The sequence below is a fragment of the Oscarella lobularis genome, chromosome 18, assembly GCF_947507565.1.
Source record: "Oscarella lobularis chromosome 18, ooOscLobu1.1, whole genome shotgun sequence".
Taxonomy (NCBI): Eukaryota; Metazoa; Porifera; class Homoscleromorpha; order Homosclerophorida; family Oscarellidae; genus Oscarella; species Oscarella lobularis.
In genome coordinates, this window is record NC_089192.1 from 2,041,511 (window position 1) to 2,067,529 (window position 26,019).

The following is a 26,019-nucleotide window of genomic DNA, read 5'->3' on the forward strand; positions in this document are numbered from 1 at the left end:
TAATTGACGCAGAAATACAGCAGAGAGTATAGATCATGAATGTTATTTTGATGTACACACACAATCCTCTCTAATCAATCCTAATGTTAGTAACGTCAAATAGAAAACTATGGAAATAATTTCTCAGAGCTGCGATAAATGCGCAGCAGTCGGCAGGCACTAATATTTAGGTGCTGCGCTGTTCCTTCTTGTTTAAAAGAGGCTCCAAATCTGTTCCTTTTCTTCTTTTACACAACCTTTTTACAATTATGACCATAGGAACAGTTGCCACAAAAACAAGGAAAGCCATATTGATTGCCACAACTATACCAGCACCAGCTTCGGTTTCGATATCTCGTGCCGTCATGCAGTTGTACGTTACAAGAACGGCGCCAAATGCCGCAATATCTACAAAATTCTCCACTTTCCATGAATCTGAAGAGCTTCTGTACGGCATACAAGAATTCACAAAAACCCCAAACCCTAAAATCCAAACGTTGACAAAAATTGCTTGTACGTCACGCAAATCGTAGGTGAAGAATGTCAAAAAACAGGCAAGACCAAGGCGACGAATCATGAATACAATAGAGGCATATTCATTGTAAGGCGATCGGTAAGGAGAAGCCAAATCAGCAACAACCGACGTGCCGACGTCAGGACGGTGAAGACGGAAATTGCGATAGAGAACAATGTAGAAGAAAACGGGTAAGGAAACAACGTAGACAGCCACCATTACAGAAGCAATAGAAACGAGGGTAACGTGCTCCGACGATGAACATCGAATCCAAGGAAAAGCCTTCATGTACGATTCTCCATCTCCCATGTCTTTTTCGCAGAACTGAAGAACTTCTAATGCACAAGCGGAAATTGGAAAGTAGAAGATATTAAGAAGAAAGATAAAACTTCGTGCACTGCTTCGTTTTGTTGCTTTTAGTAAATCCCGTCGTTCCTCTGCGTCCTTAGCTCGACAAGAAAGAAGGGCATAATCTAAAAAGCGAATAGACGAAAAGGCTATGCCTATCACAAAAGGCAGAGATGCTATGACAACGAGTTTTGGTAGCGGATGCAACAGAAACGGAAATGTGCAGGCAAGACCAGCAAAGTTGAAGTTGAATATATGCCCAACAGCCTTGGCGATTCTGTACACTTTTGCTTTGTTCAAAATTGCGACAAACGAACAATATTCGCAGTCCACTCTCGAATCTGTCACTTTGAGGGATCCCAGAATTTGAGCGTAGACAACCAGTATCATGACGTGAACCTTAGCTTCAGATAATCCCCCAAAGAGAGCCACAAACAACGTCAGAAAATACATTTCAGCTAGATACGTCGGCACAAGATCAATAAACGCCAAAAGAAGTAAGAGAATCGACTGAAATGTAACTGCCAAGATTTTAAACGCCTTAAACGATCGTCTCTGACAAAGATTCGGACAGAAACGGGTCAACAGCCAAATCGTAGCTGAGATTAGAACGATACTGGTGACAACTGCTAAGATTACTGTGGCGCCCAAAGTTCGGTCGACGCACTTAACGCATTTTTGTCCATCGTGATAGAATTGATTGACACAAAGCGAGCACAGTCTGCCACGATGATTAGGACTACAAAGGCACGACTCGTCGCACTGAAAGTTCTCAAGGCTGTCCGACAGCCAACAGGTACAATTTCCGTGAGGATTACACGGAAAGAAGTTCTTGTACTCGTAATTGCATTGAATTAAAGTAAAAGCTTTTTGTGGTGAAGGTGAAGGATAATGATTTTTTTCAATTTTTATTGTATTATTGTGACCTTCTCCTTGACAAGTCCCGCCGCGCGGACACGACGAGCAGACCCCTCTATGTCCGTAGTACCCTTCATCACAGTAGCAAAGGTTGCGTTTATAATAGGAACTGTTTACGGCCAGTGTCCCGTGCTTGCTGTACGCAAGCCTGAGAAGAGGACACGTGAATCTGTCTTCACGTCGCTCTTTGATCATTACAGAATAGTCGGGTTTTGCAAACCAAGGTAGCGAATTACCTTTACCTCCCGACATGAAAACGTTGTTTTGAAAATTCATTACCATAATGTGAGGAATTGTCATTGCGTTAAGAAGGCTGCCGGTCAAATTGTTATCCGACAGGTCCAAAAATTGCAAGTAAAGTAAAGTGAATTTTAAATTTGGAAGCTCCCCGGACAGAGAGTTATTTGAAAAGTCGAGCACGAAAACATTTGCCATCAACCAAATTCGTTCGGAAAAACGTCCGTACATGCCAGTCGAACTGAAATCCATAACAGCTGTTGTTTCGCTTTGCGGACTGCGGCAAAACGCTTTTGCAAATCGTTCTACAGAAATATTGAACGGATTGCTTCCGAAGTTAAGAAGCTTGATACTAGGAAGCCTAACAAACGAGCTGAGATTTGTGAACCGATTACACGAGACGTCAAGGTATGTCAAGTTCGTGTGGTTCAATATTGAAGATGGCACAGTCCCGAACATGCGGTTCGTGTTGACGTCCAACACTGTTAGATTCGGTATTCTGTCAAAGTCGTCAGGAAGCTTTCCCTCTAGAGAATTGTTCGACACAATGAGATGAACAAGAAACGGATACCAACGACTGAGTCTACTAGGCAATTCTCCAACGAGATTATTTCCAGAAACGAGAATATACTGCAAGTTTCTGAGCGAACGGAAGAGGCTAAAATTACCACGTAGTCGCAAGAGAGATAAATCTAGAAACCACAACTTTGTCAGACGAGTTAAACTTGGCGGAATCGTTCCATTTATTCGCGTGTTGCCAATGCTAAGAACTTCTAGATTCGTAAGTCTATCAATATTTGCTGAAATTGATCCGTGGATATCATTGTTGCATAGCTGTATCTTCTTCAGCTTGGGCCAAGTAGCCAAGACATTCCAAGGAACAATGCCGTAAAAAGAGTTGGACGCTAAATCAAGTTGACTAAGCATTGGAACGTTGGGCACCAAAAGATGTTCTAGGTTTCCTTTCAGATGATTTCGCGACAAGTAAATAATTTCCAAAGCTTTCAAACTCCATATTGCCTTTGGCAAGAAACCGGTCATATTGTTAACGTTGTTAAAAATCTCTTTAACTAAGCCTTTATATGGATCTTTGTCGTGGCACGAGATACCGTACCAGCAGTTGCAGTGAGGCAATGAACTATTCCAGTTCGTTCTATTTATCCAAGTCTGACCGTTTGTGGCTGAGAAAATTTCGTTAAGACTTTCTCTCTCTCTACGCTGCAGTGAAGTGAAATTTTTTGTCGATGTACACGTAAAAGAGCTGTCAATCTTAGGCTTCCAAAGTCGTTTGGATACGGCACCGCTTTGAGTATAAAAAACCACTTCAGTTTCGTCGTTGTAAAGAATTTTCGACGGAGCTCTTGTCTCTGTTTCTATACAAGTAACAGAAGGCGGAAATAGAAAGTGACATAGAACGAAACTATGCGGTAAATGGCCCTTGAAAGATCTCCTCGCGAAACGAGCTTAAAATACTGCTATAGTACTTATTCGAATATGCAAGCCTCAACACGTGCACTATGTAATAGGTGACGAAGGTAATCTATTATAATTAACTAAACGACTGACAAGTTCGCCTTACCTCTCACGAGACTCTCCCTTATTGCAAAGCCATCTATTGCAGGAATCTGACCTACAAGGCATGATATCAAACTGAGAAGAGAACAAGATATCACGACGTTCTTCATTCGTAACTGAAAGCGGATGATTAGAGCATGCGCAAAGAAAACTGAGCATGGAAACATCTGCATACGCTTGAGAAATAAAAATTCACTCATTCGGACTCTCCGTGACGACAGTCGAGTATATACCAACGTTAAAGAACGCGACTTTATTTAGACGATGGTATGGTAGACGGGCAAACATAAGCTAATTTCATTTCAGTAAGGTGGTCTATAAGGCAACAAGATCGAGGCCAAAGGGCTACGTAACATTGACTAGTCAAGAACGAGGAGTGCCATCACATATGTTATGGAATTACGAACATATCGTTCATAACTAATGACAGCGGTCAGTCACAGACTGCAGGGCGAAAAATCCAATTATGGATAAAGAAAGAAAAAAGTCGTCAATCTACGAAACGACGGCTAAATTCTTCGGCTACGATACTGACTGAGGATTGCGGAAGAATCGATATTACAGACACCTTCTTTACAACGACGTGCCTATATCCGTGTCTGCGTACTGATTCCTCAACGGGACCCCCTTCTATTTCATCTGACATGCGAAGAGTCGAGAACGAGAGTCTGCGAGAGTCGACGGTCTCTCGTTTACGATCGACGGACGAGCTGAGGGTCGCGATCACGCGACTGAGAAAATGAACTCACATGGTACGTGCGTCTTAAAATAGCGTTCAGCGGCTTTCAGCTGAAATGAAGAAGCGCTTGGACGTGCTCGACGTCGTCGGAAGATTCGGAGACAAACGGTGATCCCGAAGACAGGGCCGCTTCATTTATTGCTATATTGGCTGAGGTAGCTAACGAAAAATCAGAACAGATCTAGTCTTGATTGCTGATGCTACTGTTTTTAGAACGTTATCGTGATTCTTTGAGTTGCTGCTAAATATAACTATTTGATGTAATAAAAGACACTGTCGCGATCTTCTCGCATGAACGCGGATAGAAGTGAGAAGGCTACGAAGCTCTCTTAGAAGCCAAGGAAGGTATCAGTTCTGCGGTAGACAAAAGTGGACATATCGCTTCCGTTGACATTATCCGTACTCTACGTTGTCCGTGCGTACGGAAAAAAGGCGCAAACGCAAAGTAAAGGAAGTCAAGGAACTTTTAGTGATCGATAACGCTTAAACGCTAAACGGATGAGGCCCCCTTTGGGGGTTCAATACCACTCGAGCCACGGGATTTTGGCTCGCGGCGGCCGTTGTGAACATCGCGCGCTCACATAATTTAAGCCATATGGAGACATACCTTATAGCTTTTCTTCGAGCTTCGGAGAAAAGAATTCGACTGATGACAGAGGAGAGACGAGCTTCGAAACGGCAACGGATGAATTCGGCTCTTGGGTGATGGGGAACCACTGAGACGCATCGACCAACCGGTCTAAGTGTAGGCTTTTAGAGTACCGTTAAACGGAATACCTGAATTCGCGTCGCGAGCTTTACCTTACGTTTCGCAAGGCGAAATCTGTATGTGAGACACCTTAGGGAGCCTCACCTTTTCGTAAAGACGTTAGCGGCAAGAAAAAGCGCTTTGGAAAGCATCCTACTCGTAGCAGAAACGCGTCCTGCGAAAAATTGAGCGAAAAGGATTACACTTCTTTGACCATTACCCGGATAAAAACATAATGATACCCGGATAAGGACATCAAGTTTTTATTGAAACAAAGCAGCACACTAAACCAGCAGTGACAAAATGACGGTTTGGTAGAGTGACACAAAAAGCTAAAATAATGTCATGCAAAAATGCATAGCAGCACGGCTAAATTAGGCTAAACTAAATTTAGGTAATAGTGTAAGTTACTATAGAAACGCAGTGCACTTTGTATGCATGTATAAGACAGACAAAAGTGAAAAAAACACTTTCAGTTCGAGCTAACCTACTGAGCTTCTTGCTTCCTAGCTTCCTCCCCTTCCATTCCGATCTCAACATCCAGGACCAGATCTTGCTTTTCTTCGTCGGGCAGAAATTCAAAGGTCGTGAGTAGCCAATCATCCTCCGCGAGACTCGTTCCGTTCATTTCGACAGAAAAAGATGCTTCAGGTAAATCAACAATTTCAAACAATTTAGCAATTTTTTCAAGAACTTCTGCTCTAGTTGCGTTCAAAGGAAACAAAACGTCATCAACAGATCTCTCCTCTTGATCACGACTGCCTTTCAGACGAATTTTGAAATTCTTAAAAATCGGACTTACAGAAACAACAATTTGTGCAAGAGGGTCGCTGTCAACAAAAGCGAGCAGCTCTTTCAGCGTGCACTTTTCTTCGGACTCAGACTCCGAGTCGACTTCAGGTCTTTCCATTGGCGTATCGTTGAGGGCAATTTCGTACGCTTCTTTCTTGTCAATCAAATCGTCCATTCCCAGATGCTCGAACAGTTCCGTCAGAACTTCGTCGTAGGTCTTGCCGACCTCGACTTCGACTTCTATTCGTTGGTCCTCAAACCGGAGAATGAGATCGGCCTCTTCGGGCCCTTCTTCAATTGTCATTTTTATATGAATTTGAGAATAGTTTTCGTCGGCTTGAGGCTGCAAAGTAACGGCAAAGGTTTCGTCATTGATAGCTACATTCTCTTTGACAGAGGTGAAACCGCACCTCTTTTTCTTTTCACCTAAAAGTGCCGAAGCAACTAGTTTCAATTCTCCTGCGGTAATTCCTTCATCAGGAAGCTCAAAATGCACGTCTGGGAGCGAGCTACCGCTCTTTTCTACGGCTATATTAGCTTGACACAATTTCGGCGGAACTGTTGTCCAGTATCCAAGGCAAATCGTCGCCATTGGTTTAGGGGAGAGTACCAAGTTGGAGATGTCAGTGTTTCGTCCAATAATGACGTTAGTTTCTTCAACAGTACAAAAGGGATAAGAACACGGCAGCAGACTAGGACTCGCAGGATCGCGGCTGAAAAAGCTGACGAACTGCGAAAGCATACGACTTGGAATGGAGCGTCTGACATCTGATTCAACCAAGTCAACTGAATGTTCTCCTTCTCTCTTTCTCTCCAGAGAATGGCTGTTATACAGATAACAAGATAAGGTTTTCTCCTTCCTAGCATTGGCTTCTTCAACCACTACAACCGGTGTTGAGCCCAGGCGGTCTGCAGAGAGCTCACAGTCCGGGCTAAAACGCAGACTCGACAGCCCATAAGTTAAATGGACATTGGCGTCCTCGTCGTGTTCATCACCGTTAGCTGCTTGGATTATTTCAAGAATTTCTCTGCACGTCTTATCGCCTATCACAGAAATTGCTTCCGTTCTAAGATGAGGCTTCAGATAGGCTGCATTTATACTCCACGTTTTATCGTCGTGCGTGCTCAGAAGGAGTTCGGCTCCGCTTCTGCAAGTGTGCCCAAGAGGCGCGTGCATTGGAAGAAATCGCCCTGACCTTTTCGCCGCAAGACGAGCCGATCTCTCTTCCTGGTTGCAGCCAAAGTGCCCGAGAACTGACTGAGTTGTTGTAGAGAATAAAGCTGGAAGGGTGTTCACATCCTCACCGTCTTCAACCGACACTTTGACCAGTAACACTCCATCAAACGGGAAAAATCTTACTTCGACAAAATTGTCCGCTGTCTCGAGCCTTTCATCGCTAAACGAAGGCCAACAAAAGAACTTTTCCGTAAATGTACTAAGGTCAGTCAAAGGAACTTCGTTCATAGCTAAGCGAGACAAGAACGTCTCTAGCTTTTCAGGAACAAGGCAGATATCGTCTGCTTCACCAGAAGGAAAGTGGCAGTGATAATAGTAGCGTGCTCCCACACGGAAGAAGAGACTTGTCCGAACTTCTTCGTCGAGGTCGTCTAGGCGAGTTGCACTGTCGACGACTGTGCCGTCGGGGAGAAACATCACCGCAGTTTCGTTCTTAGCTGTTTCGGGTTCCAAGTGTCTCAGTAGCGCACTGATCACATTCTCAACTGTCGCCGACGATTGAAAGTCCTCCTCAAAAAGCCTAGGCGTTGAACCGTCCGTCGATTTCACAGTGACGACAACGCTGCTCGCCTTTTCGACGTAGTAAAGTACAGCTGGATCGGTTTTCTTTTTTGTTTTAGGAAATTGGTCGTCGTCTAGTATTAGTCCACACTCGTTAGCAAATCGCTTTCCCTTGTACTTCTTATTGAAAGAAGTTGGCGTTTGGACGCTAGTTTCAGGCTTTTTCTGTCCTGGCAAATTGTGCACTTGCACCTTTGCTCTATCGTTTCCAACTTTCAAGGCGAACATTGGTACGAATTCTTTGATTTTGACTCGCTTAACGCGAGCGCGAAAGTTCAATGCTATGCGCTCGGCGGATTCATGTTCAAATGCAAACGGACGATTACTGATCAACGCACGAATTCCGTCACGCTCGAAGTTTTGATTATCAGACGAAGAGTAAAAGAACTCCTCCTCCTGGCCTTGCAACTCCAAACTCTCGTCCTCTCTTTCTTCACCATGCTTGTCGCCGTTTCCTTCTTCTTCTTCTTCTTCTTCTTCCAGCCCTCCGTTTTCTTCTCCATTTTCGCTTCTATCCTCTACGTTCTCTTCAACTTCAGCAGAAGGAAGATCATCCACTTCTTCATCTTCTCTAATGCCTTCGTCTTCACTAACTTCATCTTCAGCCAATTCTGCCTCGACTCGTTCTTCGCCAAAAGTAGCATCTTGAGGAAATTCCAGGCTCTCACGTTCATAAAACTCCGCTTCACTTAGATCGTCGTCGTCATAAAATCCCAACCGCAAATTGTCATCCTCCTCCCCCTCGTCTTCCTCGACTAAGTCACGAGCATTCACTTCTGCTCCTTCTCCTTCTTCTTCGACAGCTGCCTTACGACGGAACTGTCTGTCAGCAAATTTCCGGAACGACATGAAACGATTTTTCGATTCTTCGCTCTTTTGCTCGTCGCCCTGACTGATCGTCCAAGTCAGCTTGCTGCCCTGTTCAAATTTCTTCTGCCTCGCCGAACTGGCATATCCAGCAAACAAGTCCATAACAGGAGCTAGTTGCCTGCACATCACGTCGTCTGGGACTCCATTGAGAAGTCGAGATGATAGTCCGGTCGGAGTTCTCGTCAGAACAGACAGGAGCTTTTCGTCCGGATTTTGAGCTATTAACTGTATAGATTCGTGCAAAATTCGCAGAGCCCTATTCGATTCTGTCAAGAGAATGGCAGGCTCGGACAAGTCATAGTCAAGAAATTTCCTTTTAATTTCTTCTTCTTGCTTTCTCGTTAGAGCCTGAGAAATAGCAGCGGGCAAACTCTTGCTCACCTGTGACTGGCTGTGTGTATGAGTGACAAACAATTCATAAAGATTCAAGGCATTGGCAAGAGAAAGATCAGAGATAGCATCAGATTCAGGAAGATCGATGCCCCTTTCGTTAGCAAAACTCAAAAGATTCTCCCTGGAGTCAATGGGATCCCTGGAGGTGGACAAAATTTCAAGTAATTTTTCGGCATTTTCGCATAAGGCAAGACGCTCTTGATAGGGTCTCTCCGAGAAATCGCGAGCAATTTTTGACTTGCACGAATCGGAAATGCTCTTTTTGAAATTCTCCGACAAATCAAATTTGGCGGAAACATCATCTGCTACACCGGCTTCTTCAAACTGTTCTTCCACATCAACTTCCTTGCGCAGCTGAAACGTTCGGTTGAACGACTCGAGATCGATGCGACGACCGCTGACGACGTATTGGGTAAGCGCAATACGTTGAATGCGCTCAAGATCAAACTCTACCTTCCTACCTTGAATCTCCTCTAAATAGACCTCCCTGCTGCAGCCTTCAACAAAGGAGCAGAACTCGGGGAAGTTCACTTGTACAATTCCAGAGCCTCCTGAACGCAGCACTTCCGTCATAGAAATGTCGTCTTCGAGAGAGCAGGCTTCAAGGATCACTGTTAGCCTATTGTCCTCCGTCATCTTCAAGTTTTCGCACGCGATTAACAAGTCCTTTTGCTGGACGACAAGACGATCGAGAACACGATATACCAAATTCAATTGATTCTCATCGGATTCGTCTTTTACATTGACGCAGTACCGAAGAGGAGTGTCGTCGGTAATTGGCGCAAATTCCGACCTAACATCGCAGGCTCCAGCTTGAAAATTTCCCTGGCAAAGTTTGTGATAGACGTTGAAAGCGTCGACTCCTTTTCTAATCATCTCCTTCACTACAGCGGCTTTTTTCCCGCTCTTTTGATCAAGCTTTTCAATGTACAAGTCTACTTGGCAAAGCATAGAATCGTCGAGAGAGTGCGCAGTCTGTGACAATTCGTCGTGAAGAAACAAAAACATTGCAGCCAGAGGCAGGACTAGCTCCTTTGCTCTTTGAAACGTTTGCATACGACTCACAAGGAAACGTAGAGTCTCCAAAGACGATTCCTCAGAGGCACATGCATGCACCAAAGAGTCACGAAATTCGTCGAACGCTGCCGGTAGAGGCAGGCTATTAGAAAAAGCTCTGAGCTCGACAACCAGTTTCTGATTTTGATTTTGCCTCTGAGCCATTTCGTCTTGATACAGCTGAAATCTTTCGCACGTAAACTGGACGACGTTCTTCTCAAAATGCCGTTCTGCGTCGTCTCTTAAGGCGCCGCTAGAGTACAATGAGCCGAAAAGAGTCGATTGTCCCTGCACGACAAAGAATCTTTCAAGAGAGCGACTGAGCCACAAAGACATCTGCTCGGAGCGCAACTTCAACTTGCCCTGAAGCCACAGTAACGGCGTCTTGACTCTTTGCCAACAGAAGTTTACAGCTCTTTCTGTGACGGTGCTGCCAGGAACAGCATTAACAAGTCCACTGGAGAGAATGTTATTCGCAAAAAGTGAATTGGCATCAGTGAAGTTGAGAACCAAACTCATTAAAACAGCAGCAAAATTAAAAGCAGTCGCAAGGTATTGTCCGGAAACAGTTAGGGTAGAGGAAAGCTCCGATGGGTCTCCATCGTCGGAATAGATGTTGAAGCAATCCAGTTTAAAGCTATGAATATAATTTTGAGAATTACAGTAAGATGCACGCCCGAAAGGAAATGTTCTGTCAAGACTTCGCGGATTTTTGAGAACTGAGGCAAAGTACGACTTCATGCCGCCGCCGATCACCAGAGCGACGTGCTGAACAATAAAGTCGCGGCAGAACTTGGTATCTTCATCAACTTTCTGCCGCTCACAGAAAACGCTGTGAAGAGCAATATTTTTTCCGAGAGCGTCAAGAAAAGGTTTCGGGTCAAGGATAAACTGGATAAACTTTGACTCAAACGGCTCCCAGACTAAGGCGTCCGACTGCTTAGCAACGCTACGCGCTTTATCAATCATTGGTGGCTGATCAACTTCGGAACACCAAAGAGCAATGCACATCTTCAGGCAGCTTTCTGATTTATACACGCCAATGGTGGACGACGACCGGTGAACTTCAGCGCAATGTCGAACCACATCGCTTGCATTAGAGCTCGCAAATTTGGAGCTTAAATTATTGCACATCGATCTTAAGTTCTGAAGTTCGGCGAAGGAAGAGTGTGTCGTCATAAATGACAAAGATGAGAAAGTTCTCCGCTGTTCACCCTTTCCGGCTAGGACTTTGCCGTCAGACCTTAGCTTGTCGTCGCTGCAGTTTGAGAGTAAATCGGCAGCTTTTGACAGACCGGCTGCTTGTATCAAATTGTGAATGAAAGCTGTGTAATGTTTCGGCGAATATCCGCTTTTGTTCGCATCAAGAAGATACTGGAATGCATCTTGTACAATTTGTGTGCCTTCGTATTTTTGCAGAAAGTTTTCACCAGGCCCATGGCACTTACAGTAAACACTCAACGCTCGAAGGAAAGCTTGAAAGTTGACAGCATACTCTAACTGAAAGCTAAGAGGTGCTTGCGCCCTAGGAGCATCACCTTGAACAAAATCGTAATAGTTGCATAGAATCCCATAAGCCTTCCGCTTAGACTCGAGCACATCTTCACCATCAAAGTCTTCTTCGTTTTGGCTTTGTTCCAACTGTATACCAAACCAAACGTCTGATATAGGACACTTGAAAGCTGAAGCTGTCTGCTTTCTTTCTTCCTCCCCGTACCACCGTGGTACGTAGAAGGCTCTCCCGTCTCCAGTCCGCAAAGTCCGTGTGCTTTCGTTAACAAGGTTGACGAAATTTTCCTCTTTGACTTTATTTTTCAGAAGAGTCAGAACGTGAAGAGAGAGCGACGCGTGGAGGAGGACTTTTTCATTGCAAATGCCGAAATTAACAATTTCGAGAATTTTAAGCAGATCCTCTTTTCGCTCGCCAAATGTCTCCGGAGTGAGACTCTGATTTTGCACAAACCAAAAGACAATTTCTTGAAGAACATCTTTGATTCCTAGTAGAATGTCTTCATCGTTTGTGTCTCCGTAACGAAAGGAAAGAATATCGATAATTCGCTTAAAGTCGTAGGATTCGTCATCGCCGTCAGCCAAGGCTATTAATTCAGATAGAAAAGCCATCGTTTCCTCGGCCGAAGTTGCCGTGCTCTGATACATCATGTAGGAATAGGCAACACTCATCATTTCCACGTGATATTCCTTTGATTCATAAACAGAGAGAGAAGTGCTGAAGGGAAAGAAGCTGTAGACAAAACGAAATGTTGATAGCCAAACTTTTCGAGAGTCGATGAACGAATCTGTATCTGATCTAACAATGGAGCATAATTTCTGCCAGAGGGCTTTGAACAGACACCTGACGGCTTCCTTCATTATCTTGCCCCGTCTCGTTTGGTTGCACAGTACGTCAATAGGACTTTCCAAGCCGGAGATAGATCTTGCTGCTGAATAGAGAAGAATCAAGTCGTCTTTGAAAAGATGTGCAGTTGCCTGACAGTACGCAATCATGCTCCCGCAGTCTTCGGTAAATTCGCAGCGAAACCAGTGACGAACAACGCGAAAACCTTCATCACTATAAGCTGACTGACTTGCGATGCAGAGTCGCTTCAATGCATCACTTTCCCATAGCTCGAAAATTTCCTCGCTTTCAATCATCGCAAGCCTAATCTCAGCCAACCTTCTTTTCAGACGCTGATCAATAAGCTTTGACGTGGCGACTAAGTCGTTTTCTGCAGTGCCCTTTGCAATGGCGTCAAGACGTCGTTGAAAAAAGCCACGTAAAGGAAATTCTGGAAGAAATACTTCTTCGTTTGTTACAGGGCCTCGATTTTTCCGCTGCATTGCCGTTTCCAGAAGAGTTTTTAGCTTGGGAATCAGGTCGAGAAGTGCTGGAAGAGCATTACAATCAACTCCTTTTTCTATAAAGCTGCTAAGTGCTGCCAAACCAAAATTTTTAGCAATTGCCAGTAGATAGTAAGAAGCAAATAGTTTGAACTGGGATAGTAGGCGATGTTCGACAGCTTCTGCAAAGCCTGACGTTCCTTGAGTAAAAACGTTTGAGGCGAGTCGATAGAGCAAAGTGCCAATCTCACTAGGCGACAATTGTTTAGCAAACTGTTTCGAAATAAATTCGAAAACACTCGGGGCTTCCTCCAGAAGTCTACGGACGTCATCTTCTCTCGACTTCTGTCCAGATTTGGGAAAATATTGATAGAACTTTTTGACAGAAGAAGGAAGCGCTTGCAGCATAGTCGGTCTCACAGGAGCAGGTCCATGCTTCGAACAAAAATACTGAATCGCTTCACGTTCGGCTTTTCTTTCAATGTCTCTGCTTGCGAATACCTCTTGAGGCTGTTCCGCGTTGTTTGACAGCAACGCTGACACACAATGCTTCACCTGTGTTGCTGCCCGATCGTCGCAAATATCGAGATAAACCGTGTCCCATCCGTTGAGGAACTGAGCGGGATAAACTAAATTCGAGAAGAGCTTATCTGAACGAAAATGAAACAAGACGAGAACCGCTTTCTTTTCATTTTGGGCGTGAACGCTCTCAACCAGATGAAAAATGACGTGAATGTCAGTTATTTCTAGAGCGCCGACTGTAAGAAGGAGGAGTTTTTGATGACTGTTCTTGTAAAAGTCATTGATGAGAAAGTGCTCGAAGTCTTCTTGAGAAGAAAAGGCTTTTATATCGCGACAACAGACTGCCATCGCTTCGTCGCCGAAGATTTCAGACCGATGACGGTCCGAGGTGGAGAAGAGACTCACGGATGGATTTGTGCGACAGTAAGCCAGTACTTTCGACTGCTGAAATTCTTTATTCATCAAGCGAATGGCTAGCGACCGCAGAGAAAATTGCTGGATTACGTTGAAGTACAATTTGCAGAACATGTCGTTCCACGGACTTCCTATCGTAGGAAGTTTCAAAATGAGTCCCTCGGGTGGAACTATCTGAAGAAGTTTTGCACACAAAGCAGCCAGTAACATCTCGTAATGATCATTCGTGTGACGCTGAATAACGTCCTGTACATTAGGCGGAGTTTTATTCCAAATTTCAAAACTCCTATCCGACATTTCTCCTTCGCTGGAAAGGTAGGACAGAAGAAGTGATGATATAGTGTTTTCCTTGTCCAAACCGATCAGTTCTTCAGCGCCTAGGAAATCGGCAAACGATGCCAAAGGCTCCCTGAAAGACAGGACCGATCTCTGACTTTCCGACATTCTGTCAACGAAAAACGTCAGAAAGTCGGTGGGAGACAGCAAATATTTCGAAAATCGGCTCAAAAACGGTGCTGGAGTCGATTCCAACAGCGCTTTTTTGAGAATGACGAGGCAACGAAAGCGCGGATGAACTCGACTGGGAAACGTGTGCTCGCCAATGGGAATGTTCGCGTAGATTTCCGCTTCGCCATCGTCTTTTCCGGCTTCGACGATACGGCAATTTTGGTTTAGGAGATCGTAGAGACTTCCGTGTATTCTGTCTGTGTTGATAAGAATCGTGTGGAGGCCGTCTTCGAGCGCATTCCGAATATCCGAAAGAACCTGAATGTCGTGCAAAGGCGTCTGATCTTTTGAAAATTCACTGAGGCGGAAGACTTTTCCATCTTCGGGGGAGAGAAGTCCACTTTGGAATAGCAGTTTCACGGCGGTGTCGTCGTCTGACGGATCGATTATCATAATGAATCGAGGAGAAAGGGGGTGGCCAGTGGGAACTTTGGTCACAGGGGAGCCACTGTCTGGATTCAAGGCGCTCTGAAGGATTGTTAAGACATCTCTGTAGTCTTCCTTTGCTGGAACTTCATACGAACGCCTCAGACGCCTTTGGACGTTTTCGAAGAAAATAGCAACTACTTCCTTGAAGTCTTCGGTTCCACTGCCGCGCATGTTTTCTTCGAGAGCCCGAAGGAGCAGAAGGGGATGGATGCTGAGATTCTTTACTCGTTCGCCCTCGTCGTGGAGACACGAGTGGCGATGAATTAACCGAAGCGTGTAGATGAAATCTCGATAGTGAAAGAAGTTTTTGAATTTATCGTCTTTGATTATTTCCGTGTAACTGTCGCATAGTCCCAAGACGAAATCCTTCAACTCGGAGTCACTTCCGCTTTGCTTGAAGTCAGCACCGAGACAACCTTCGGCCAATACGAGCAAATCGTCTTCGGTGGCCAGAGAGCGAAACACCGTTGCCATTCGGTTAGCATTAGCGGAATCAAAGGGCTGATTCGATATAGCAACGAACGAAACTTGAGGATCGTCGAGGAGCGGATGAAGCACTTTAAGGACCATGAGCTTCTCGTTCTTGAGCGACAAGCCCGCCTCGTCAAGGAGAACGACGCATCGAGTCTGCTCTCCTCTATCGGCGTAGAATTTCTGACGTTCACTTGCCTTTGCAAAGGTGCTTTCGATTTCGCTTGGGGTCGAGTATTCGGAGCACTGATAAAAGAAGGGATCGACTGCGTAAAAACGCTTGCAAAATTCCTTCGGAGAATGATTTGGGCCGTGCAAGTTATCTCGTACGATGTTGAAACTCAGAGTTTTTGACGATCCCGGAGCTCCAATGATAGCGAGCGGCACTTTCGTTTGTACGCAAGCGACAGTGGCAAAGACGTTTTCTTTGAGAGCTCTGTTCAGAGCAACACCCGGCGGAAAAACAAAATGTTCCCTTGTGACGAAATTATCGATGACTTTAGTAACGTCTTCTTTGAACGATTTATAAAGCCGAATGTTGCCGAATTTTTCAAACTGTTCTCTACTTTGGCCACCGCTAGGACTCTTTTCGGGCAATCTCAAATAATAGACAAGAGCGATTGACAAGAAGAAGCATTTCTTGAGGAGGGACTGAGGACTGTAGGAAAGCTTCTCCTCATCTGTTAGAGCATAGTTGCACATAAAGGGACAGAGCTCAAAAACTCTCTTGACGTCTCTTTGACTAACTTTGCTTTCGTCCTCTCTCCTGAAGAAATCGTGAGCGGAAAGAAGCAGCTTAGAAAAGAGTTCTCTAGAAGAAGCGTCCAACAATATAGGCTTGCCTTCGAGATCGTTTCCGAAAGTATCCTCTTGAATGACAATTTTACGTTCAATGTAGCCTTTCAGTGCTCTATCATCCATCCCCGGAAACTTCCACTTGAGGGTCTCCATGGAAGACGGAAGTTTGTGAACGTGATAAACTCTTCTTCCAAGATCTTCAGGATTTCCCAGGTCCACGTCGGTCCTCTCATTTTCGTCTTCCTCCACCTTAGGATTGATGGCCGACACAAAGAACAAGTTCTCTGGCAGTTCGTGTCCATCGATAGTTCCGTCAATCAGAATTTCCTTGAAAAGTCCGAGGCAAGATGCCGTGTTGACTTCGTCAAAAAAGATAATAAATTCAATTTGAGGAAGTTGCTCTGCTTTAGCGACGATAGGCTTCAGAAAGTTCATGACGTCGTTTACAGTGAGTCCAGGATGAATTAGGAGTTTGTGAAAAAGTGGATAGAGTTCCCACTGAAGCACCGCCTGAACTAAGTTCGCAGTCTCGCAGTGGGCTTCTTTGTCAAGCCACATTTTCAATTTCCCGTGTGGTTCCAGCAGAAGTCTTAGATCTTGAAACCAGGCGTTGATCTGATCAATAAGACTTCTTTGAATCTCTTCGCCTTTCGGCCCTTTTGAAATTTCCCGCCAGACTTCAATGAGGCCACTATCGTCAAAATCCTCGTTGTCAAGACGCTTGGCGAGAGTGGGCTCTTCAAGTTTGGCTAAGTCGGCCTTGTCGATCAACGGTAACACAGCTTTGCTAGTCCAGTGACAGAGACGAGAAAGAAGACGCGGATTGTCCTTGTTGTCCTTTTTTCTCAACATTCCCTCGTTGAGTAGCATAGCGTACATCTCGAGGAGAAACGTTTTTCCAACGCCCGTTTCGCCTTCTATTACAACAGAAGCCCTCGCTTCTTTTCTCTGATGAAGAAGTATGATCTTGTAGGCGAACTCTTCTGTGAGAACAAAGCGCTTCTTGCGGACGAGAGCGTCGACAGTTTCCGGACGCAGATGTAGAACCCAACCTATGTATTCGTGTAATCGCTGATACGGAGGAAGACCTTTTATGCCCTCTGCTTCTTCCTTCTTAAGGCGTTTCTTATCTTCTTCTTCTTTCTTTTTTAAACCCTTTTCGCCGCCTTCAGTCACTCTTCTCAGTTCGGGTCGCAAGGTTTCGTATGCTCCTTTGTAAAACACGCAGTAAGAAGGCTCCACACCGGGTCCTTGTTCTGTGAGAAGGAAGGGCTGCTTGAATTCAGACCAAGAGCAGTTTAGGTCATTTTTGCACAAATGATTCACTTCGTCCGAAAACTGTCTAAATAGAGTTGATCCGAGTTGCGGTACGTCTCGATTCCATTTGAAAGAAAACGATTTGAAACCTTCGAATCGCATTTTAAGAAGTTGAAGCGAGAAACGAACTATTTTCTTTTGCTCCGGGACGACGTCAACCAACCATAGTTTGAGTAAATGCTCAATAATCATCGTTCTCGCCTCGTCTCCGTCCTGAATTTCGTCGACCTTGATTTCGTCTACGCCCTTCTTCATGTCAATTTGACCTGTGTGGTTCGCCTTGACCCACTTGGCTATTTCCAGTTCCATTCCATCAATTGTCCAAGGATTGTTCTCGTCTGTGACCTCTGTTATCTCCGACGAAATCAGACTAAGCAAAGGAACGCGTGTTTCGATTGAACGGCCTGTTGTCTCAGCACTATACTCCTCGTCAAAACAGGGTAGTTCAACAATAAATTTCCACGAACAATTCCTCTTCAAACAGAACAGAGAACTTTGCGTTTCGCTGTAAAGCCCGCCGCACAGCACAAGATCGAAAAACAGCCGGTTGACTTCGTAGTTCTTACAGTAGGAGGAAACGTTGAAGACTATAACTGCCTTGTCTGGAAGAGAATTAAATCTCTGAACAAGAGAAGGAACATCAATCTCTTCGTTGACTGCAACTGTTATGCTAGCGGTGTCTTTTCCAGAACTGAGGACAAAGTTTCTCTGGATGAAGTGGCTCTTCCCTATGCCCTGGGCGCCAAAAACGCATTCGACCCTTGGCCTATTGGAGTCAGACGCCATCTGAGAGAGACGGTCTTTTAACTCGGCGACGAGCTCAGGTGTCACTTCGAACTCGGAAACTTCCATTAGCTGAGAGTGCGCCGTGCTTCCGGAGTCCGTGAAAATGTAGTGCACGCTTCCGTGCGAAGTCCACTCAGACACTTCCTCCTGCTTCTTGTAGAGAGCTTGGCGCACGCGAAACTGGAGCAAGTCGACTCCGACGAAAACAAAATCCAAGTCAGCAAAGAGGCGAACTTTTTCGAAGAAATCGTTTAGCTGTTCGACTGACGTCGAGCGAGAGCACCAGAGTATTTGAAAGTAAGTCGGTAAATGACCTCCATCCGAAAATATTTTACAAAGAAGATAAAACACATTCACCTCCGACGGCGAAGTCGGAGACAGAGAGTAGGCACTCTGGCTGCCTTTGGAGTCAACCTCGGGTGGAAGCCGGATCAGAGCCTTGGCTACGTCCTTCAACTTGTCCGCAATTCTAGCATATTCATCGCAATCAGCTTCCACAGCTTTCATCTCAGTCACAATTACTTTCTCGTCGCACTCGAAGTCTTGCTTTAGAAAAAGCGACGCAGCTTCGAAGTAGCGAGTAAGGCACGATGCAGCGAGCCGATGGTCTTCCTCCGGATCATTGCGTTCGATGGAGCCCAAGAACTTCTTCAAAAGACGACCGCGAATTTCCGTTTTCGACATCAGGACGATCATCGTCATCAAGTCAAATTTGGAAAAGAGAGCAAAAATTCGAAAATCTTCTCTCAGCGAAGAGGCTAACTCGTTCCACTCAACCAGAACGAGGCCCAACTCTCTTTCGCTGTCGTACATGTCTGACTCGTTGAAGCGGAAGTCCAGCACGCGATCCTGGCACATAGGATATCCGGACGCCTCCAGCTCGAAGAACCGTTGCACGAGAGTATTGGCCGCCCTTAGCTTTTTCCGAAAAATTAAAGAACCTTCGTTGCCGGATTTTTTGGAGGCGAAGACGAGACGCCGATTAAGCTCCTCAATTTGCGCTTCGCTGATTTCCACGTCGTCTTGGGCCTCTTTCAGCTTCCTAAATAGTTTTTGCTTCTTCTCGATGAGAAGCTTGAATGTCGACTTTTCGCCACTTAGGCGCCTCAGATGAACGACGACCTTGCCGTTCATGTTCAGCTTCTCGACAAGATGATGAAAGTTGTCCATATTTGCCGCAGTGGCATTTTGAAAAAGAATCGTAATTTGTGACATATTGGAATTCGCCGTTTGTAGAAATTTGACTGAGTCTTCCGTGGCCTGATGAAGCGTCCGCACTTCTGCTAGAGTTGCCGACAGACTTCGCTTCTCTTTCAGCCACGGCGTGAGAGAGGAGTGAGACGCAATAACAGCATTCATCAGCGAGCTGTGAAACTTGTCTCCTTGTAAGCGCGTCGTTATGAGATCACGCAGTTCGCGAAATCGCTTCGAACCGCGCTCGGAACAGAACTCGTTCGCCGGATCGCGAAAGAACTGGATCAAATTCTTGCACTCGCTTGCGACACGCACGAGCCGGAAGCTGTTAGCACTTATTCCTCTGAAAAGAACCTTCATTTCGGCAAAACGCTCACGAATGCTGTCCAGTGCCATTTTGTCAATGCTCTTAAGATCTTTCGCTGCTTCTTGGACAAGGAGGAAATCGTTGTCATTTTTTTCGACGCTCCCAAGATACTCAACGGCTTCAACGAAAGACGGTAACCAAGTGAACAAATGCACGTTCTCCAGAGCAGTCTCAATGCCAGCTAGCACGTCTGGTGCTGATGCATCGCCGTAAGGTGGAAAGGTCTGCAGAATTCGAATTTCGTTCTCAACAGTAAATTGCACACCTCTTTCTTCGAGTTTTGATAGAAGATTCTTCAACGTTCCCACTTTGACTTTCAACTTTAGAAGATTTGAGAATGTTCTATGTATCTGAAACGCCAAGTCTTTAACAACATCGACCCACATTCTGTTAGATTGCTGAGACGAGCTAAGCATGTCTAAATGCCCGTTAAAAAGACCGCTGCGGTTATGTATAAAATGAGCGAGAAAGTCCTTCACGTTAGAAGGCGTTGTGCAATCTGGAAGTTCAATATCCTCGAGTTGCTGAACAAGATCTTGGGCTTTGTCTCCTATGTCTTTAAGAGCTTTATACTTGACAGTCTCGTGTTCAATTCCTACAGCCACATCGATATCTTGAGTCACTTTAGTTAATTCACTATCACCCGTCAGTTCTTTGAGGCGATGAAGTAACGGACGCAGTGCATTCAGAGTCGCCTTAGCCGCCTGAAAATCCGGAATGTCCGCCTCATTTATCTCGGGCAAGCTGAGAGCATTGAGGAGACCGTTTGTGACAGAATTCTTCTCTAGAAACTCGCTGTACTCTTTTTCCGTAAAGCAGCCGGATAATATTGATTCGCGGTGCTTCCTGACCAGTTCGCCAACTCTGTTGTAGCCGTAAAGTAGTTTTTCTTCGGTCTCTCCCAATTGTTCCTTGACTTGGTGCAGTTCTTTTACAATGACCGCGGTGCCACTATTGACTATAGTTTTGTCACCGTACTTAGTCAAGTGCTGCTCTAGGCAGGCAGAGAAGAAAACCAGCTTGGCAAGAAAAAGATTGGGTTTAGCAGCGGTGAAAGAATGCACGAAGTCTGTTAGATTCAAATTGTTCTGAACGATTTTCTTCGACAAAAAACGGCAAAACATTTTCCACACTTCATAGATGAGAAAGGGGCTGCCAACGTTGTTGCAAACCGAAATTACTTTCAGTATTTCTCTTGTTTCCTGCAAATACTTCTGTGGCTGAGAAAAGGAGGGAAATTCATAAGGAAGAGGCAAATTGTTAGCAGGAAACGAATGAAGGTTAGACCGAAGTAGAAATCGAAAAAGAGCTACTATTGGTGAAATTTTAACCATGGATTCGGTAAGAAACTCAAACAAAATGGCCAAATATCCGCCTTCAGCAAAATCTTTGAAGTACTTCTCTTCACGAAATCCCCTGACAACATCTGCAAGATCATTCGCAGCATTGGCGAATGACATTCCTTGGAATTTTAGCGAATGATGTGAAAGAGCGCTCACAAGCACAGTAAAGGCCAATTTATCAGCGCACGGAAAGCTTTGACCCAGAGCTAATTTTGAAAGATCAGTTAGACTAATTTCAATTCTTGTTCCAGTCATCTTCTCTGCCAAATGACCGACCAATAGTTCAAAAAAATTGAAAACAGGCGCTTCCTCCATTGCTGGGAATTCTGAAAAAATTCTTTTTATTGAGGCGAGAGAGTTTATCACGTCAGATGCGATTCTAAACGCCTGAGAAAACCTTTTTCGAAAGACTTCCGATACAAACGTCGCTCGGAGTCTCTCCTCGCTTCCTGGTTGGAGCATGTCTTTGTGAATTGTTTCGAATACATAGCATCGAACAAAATCTGAAGAATTTTGAACACAGCTCTTCAACTTTTCAAAGACTTCCTTCGCAGAAACCGCGCTGACAACAGAGAACTTAGGAAAATAATCGACAACAGCTTTAACCCAGTTGGACTCGGAAAAAACGTCTTTAGTAATCGTGACAAAACTGTGGCTCCTGAGCTTTGCGATAGTCCTGTTAGCAGTGACGAATTCCAGCAGTGATTCCAGCACTTCAGTACCGAAACCTTTCCAAGCCTTGAACCCAAGCACGTCGTTGCCTTCTATTTCAGTAAAACATCTATTCCGTGAATATTCAACAGAAGACAGAGCAGCAAATGTTTTGAAGTATTGATGAATTGCAGACTTGTCCTTGATTTCTCGTAACGCTTGACATTCGATGAGAAGGAACTTCGAAGCAATTTCTAGTGGCCAGCTTTGTGGAAGACTTTTCATACGCTCCAAATCCTTAGTAGAAAGAGAGGTAACAGCATTTCGTATTATTGCAATGTTGACCGCTTTAGTGGCTGCCTTTCGCGCTTTCAAATGATACTCGTAATTTCGAAAACGGCAAAATACGACTAATTCTTGTATGAACCTGTGGGGGAAATTTTCTTTTTCTTGAAAGTAGCTGCTCACAGCAGCAGAAGCTTGAACAACGTCCTCTTCAAAGTTCTTATTCGTTTTTCCATTTTGCTCGTCTTTCGCATTACTGGCGTCAAAAGCGTCGAGCTTTTTTATGATTCCAATTACAGCGTCGTCATGTGACTTTTCTCCCTTTTTGAATTCTAAGGCAACTTTAATTTCTTTAGCTAAAGCACTTTCGTAACCACTGCCAAAGAAAAAGCGGCGGACACCTAAAAAATAAATTGAAAGCATTCAGTCAGAGACACCTCAAAAAGAAAAACGCTAAAAATAATTACAAAAGAACTGCGAGTACTTTATGAGAAACTCATAAGCTGAGCAGGTTACATATTTAATAAAAAACGAATAAGCAACTACGACCTTTTCGCCTTATCGTAGCTCAGTGAAACTTATATGAGTTTGAACACAATACACGCAGACAAAAATGACGCAAAACGTCCAGGAAACTAAAAAGCAGACGATTCGAAGGCGCGAATAAATTATAAATGACTGCACGGCACAAGTATGGAGGAACAAAGATGCGATTACAAAAGTAAACAGCAGACATGTCAAGTGCAAGTCAGAAAAACGCGGTGATTTACACTGGTGTGCGTGGTGTACAGTAGAACGCTACAAAACTACTTACTTACCCTTTAAAAAAGACATAGCAAGTGGTTCAGCGCGAAAGCTAGAAATAAAGAAAACAATATGTGAAGCTGTCAGGGAATCATAAAATACGCAGAAGGGTGAAACTAAAGCTCAGTGCAGATTTAAGAATTCTACAAAACAACTACTGGCGCTTAGGATTATGCGAAGTAGATATCATATTTGACGCTTATAGGAAGTGCACCAATAGAAAAAACGTTTCCCATGGCGAACGTAGCCTCGGTTCCGGAGAGCTAAGAGTCATTGGCCTAGTGGGACAAACCTCTTTCCCTCGTGACCAAGTTGCAGTTCTCTGACTGGATATCCAGTTAAGATAGACACAGTAATTAATTAAAGACATCTGACAGATCTTCCAGAAATGCGACTCTGCTTAATTAAATAGAAACTCCTGTTTCAAAAGGATGAGGCCTGTAATACCAGTTTAGGACGACCGCGATGCCGCGAGCAGAAACACGCGTTTACGATTAACCAGACTTGAACGTCACTGACGCCTAACTGGAGTAAAAGTCGCTTTCTTTTTCTGCCACAGCGATGTCGGTTGTTCTACACTGGTATTAGCTACGTCGCACTTCGGCAACACGCCAAAAATGTTTGTCCTACTGTACGTCTTTATAGTGTGTCTAAGGAAGACAACGCGAAGTTAAAACAGCCCCACCAGGCCAAGCGCACAAGAGAGGGAGGGAGAAGGGATGGCCGGCCGGCCACGCCATGTGCGCGAAGCTTAATTTCACGTCTCTAACTAATTTTCCGAGATTCGCAAGCCTACAAGTTTAGAGGGTGCTCCCGGGTTATATCGAAAGCGCCGTTTAAACGTGTCTCAGACGCGGGCTGAGAACAAAAAGTCAAAATCGAAAGTGAAAATCGAAAGTGAAAGTCCCTAGGACATTCAAACCGAAACGGGTGTAGTATGATTTTGCGGCAGGCCGCGCGTGATTAGAAAAGAACCAATTTTGGTCGGCCACTGGCGCAAGGGAGGGTCATGGGGTAAGGGAGGGAGGGAGGGAGGAACGAAAGAGAAGAGAGGGGGACTGAAATCGAGTTTGAGACAAAGTCCCTCGCGCGTACGTGCGAATCGCGCGTACGTGCGAATCGCGCGCAAAGAACTGTCTTCTAAAACGGCTCACCGCGGGCTGCGAAAAGGAAAACAAAATCGAAAGCGGAAACCAAAAACGGGTGTAGTGCATGGGACCTATGTATACTACACCCGTTGTGTTTTTAAAAGTCCTTGTACGGACCAGAATTTTGCGCGCGTTTAGATTAAACTAGTGGAAAGAAGAGACATTTTTTCCGCTTTCGATCGGGCAGCATGGCAATGCAAGAATCTTTTCGCGAATGTACCTTTAGTTTCAAAGTCTAGGAAACTGCTCGGAGGTGCCACTGAAGAACTTTTAGCGCACTCTTCAGGAGAAAATCTTCAGTACAGTAGGCTAGCGAAAAGAATGAGAAGATGCAACGTAAAGCCACAAATGAGCCTAGGGACGATTATACCTTTACGTTCAGTCAAGTTTCGGCTATAAACTGCAAGTAATGAAGGCCAGAAAGAACGCGATGAGCGCTAGAAAGACGAGAGCACACAATGAGCGGATCGAAGAACAGTCGCACTGCTCTTGCACTGAGAGCCAATGAGAAGCCGACCCCAATAATTAGATAAATACTGCAGCCAATCAACTCAACGCCTGTATCACGCCACAAATTTAGCCTCGCCCCTAACCCCGTCAAATGGAAAGTAGTACCATCGTTTGAGCGAGCCTTACCATACCTGGACAGCTGAAGCGGTAGGAAGGCCTGGAACTGAGATTTCGCTGTCTCGTGCATTCGAAAACGTCCCGGCCGTTATACGAGACACAGAACACACAGGTCCGCCAGGAGATTTCGTAGGGATCGACTACATAGGTTGGCTGTAAGCAAATGCATGCAGAAAATAGTGATAAGAAACGTGACCCCCTACCTCCATCCTCCGTCGAAATCATAAAAAATCCAGCTACCGGTTGGACGGCAGCCGCGAAAACCTTTTCGAGTTTCTGCCATGTAGCCACCGTTCGGACTCCGGTTTCGATGCGATCGACCAGACGGCGTGTCTAGTCTCGAGACAACTCTCTAGCTTCGATGACGTTTCGCCATTATCCTAAAGTCTCTAAACTAAAGAATAGTAGTAAAACCAGCGAGACCGTGGCGAAGCACCTCAATTGAGCCATAAGACTCCCAAAAACGTCGCATTCGTGCGCGCGCTAAAAGTGACTCATCATATGTCTAAGGGGTGGATGTGTACCGGCGATCGCAAACAACTTCTTCAGTCACTTCACGTTTACTACCTCTATTACCATTGACTGTTGTTTTTTTTGAGAAAAAGATTCCAGCGAAAGAGCGCTAGAGTTTCTGTCATTTTTGCTTACGTACAGCCTCCTCCTCTTCATTCGTCCCAGCCGTAACTGAGCGAGCAGTTTCCATTCTTCACTAGAGAAATTGCTTCGGAAATTTCTGGTTGAGTATCATTTCTCCACGGCTTAAAAATGCCGTCGTGGCTGAGAACGAGGGCGCCGTCGTGATTTTTGTAACCAGTGAGCATGTATTGGTTGCCAGCTTGAACAGAAGGGCAGTGACACGCCACCGCCTTTGATCCAAGATAAAAATGACCGTCGTTCACACTGGTGACGTTGGTGCTATTGGCGCTTTAGAGAACTTCTTTCACATCGCATTCCATCATCGTCGTATCATTTCCCATGCTCAGTACTTCTTTGATTTCCGCCACCGCTGCGAATGAAGACGTGCAAATGCGTTGATATACTAGAAAGTCGACGGGGCAGAAGAAGCCATCGCAGGAATTACAATGCTGTTCTAGCCTCGGACCCAGGCCTCCCCCACGAACTTCGTTAGCTGGGAGAGCTAACGAAGTTCGTGGGGGAGGCCTGGGTCCGAGGCTAATGCTGTTCTTCAGAACCGTCGACGCAATCTTGCGTCAAGTCGCACGCCTTTTACATTTACAGCGGTTCCTTATTAAGAGTCAAACGTTTACTTGATTGACCAGTCCTGAACAAAAGACAATCCTCATTAATCTTCGTTGCCTCTTCTTTCAATCCTTTCCAGAATCACTAATCCGTGGAAGGACACGTTCATGTTAGGTGGTCCACACCTTACATTATCCAAAACGACAACGACAGGCATCCTTCTGTCCGTACTCCTAAATTTGAAGGTGTACGACAGGGTCAATCTTCCAAAGTCTCTCCTACTTTTATCTTTACAGAAGACCCTATATCCGATTGATGCACCTAACTCGGTTCAATTTGAGGCAAATGGCC

At 45.0% G+C, this 26,019-nt stretch overlaps 2 protein-coding genes across 11 annotated transcripts; both read right to left on the reverse strand.

Annotated features, from left to right (window-relative positions):
• Positions 1 to 27: 27 nt before the first annotated feature.
• Positions 28 to 5,273, reverse strand: LOC136197776 (putative leucine-rich repeat-containing protein DDB_G0281931). Of its 8 annotated transcripts, none has more exons than XM_065987603.1 (4): positions 5,216 to 5,273; positions 5,117 to 5,163; positions 3,576 to 5,060; positions 28 to 3,369 (listed from the first exon to the last, which is right to left on the reverse strand). In XM_065987603.1, exons 3-4 carry the CDS (start codon positions 3,769 to 3,771, stop codon positions 167 to 169), a joined length of 3,399 nt encoding a protein of 1,132 aa, XP_065843675.1. In that variant the 5' UTR covers positions 3,772 to 5,060; positions 5,117 to 5,163; positions 5,216 to 5,273; the 3' UTR covers positions 28 to 166. The 8 variants fall into 8 exon arrangements, 6 of the variants coding, with proteins under 6 accessions (XP_065843675.1, XP_065843673.1, XP_065843672.1 ...); XM_065987601.1 differs by having other exon boundaries at positions 5,112 to 5,163; positions 5,216 to 5,268; XM_065987600.1 differs by having other exon boundaries at positions 3,576 to 4,664; positions 4,918 to 5,060; positions 5,112 to 5,267.
• A 32-nt stretch (positions 5,274 to 5,305) lies between these two features.
• LOC136198249 (uncharacterized) lies at positions 5,306 to 24,943 on the reverse strand. 3 transcript variants are annotated; one of them, XM_065988163.1, is made up of 7 exons: positions 24,905 to 24,943; positions 24,672 to 24,857; positions 24,483 to 24,608; positions 24,212 to 24,429; positions 24,062 to 24,150; positions 22,708 to 22,745; positions 5,306 to 22,290 (listed from the first exon to the last, which is right to left on the reverse strand). In XM_065988163.1, exons 6-7 carry the CDS (start codon positions 22,721 to 22,723, stop codon positions 5,546 to 5,548), a joined length of 16,761 nt encoding a protein of 5,586 aa, XP_065844235.1. In that variant the 5' UTR covers positions 22,724 to 22,745; positions 24,062 to 24,150; positions 24,212 to 24,429; positions 24,483 to 24,608; positions 24,672 to 24,857; positions 24,905 to 24,943; the 3' UTR covers positions 5,306 to 5,545. The 3 variants fall into 3 exon arrangements, with proteins under 3 accessions (XP_065844235.1, XP_065844234.1, XP_065844233.1); XM_065988162.1 differs by having other exon boundaries at positions 24,212 to 24,278; positions 24,483 to 24,621; XM_065988161.1 differs by having other exon boundaries at positions 24,483 to 24,621.
• Between the last annotated feature and the right edge of the window lie 1,076 nt (positions 24,944 to 26,019).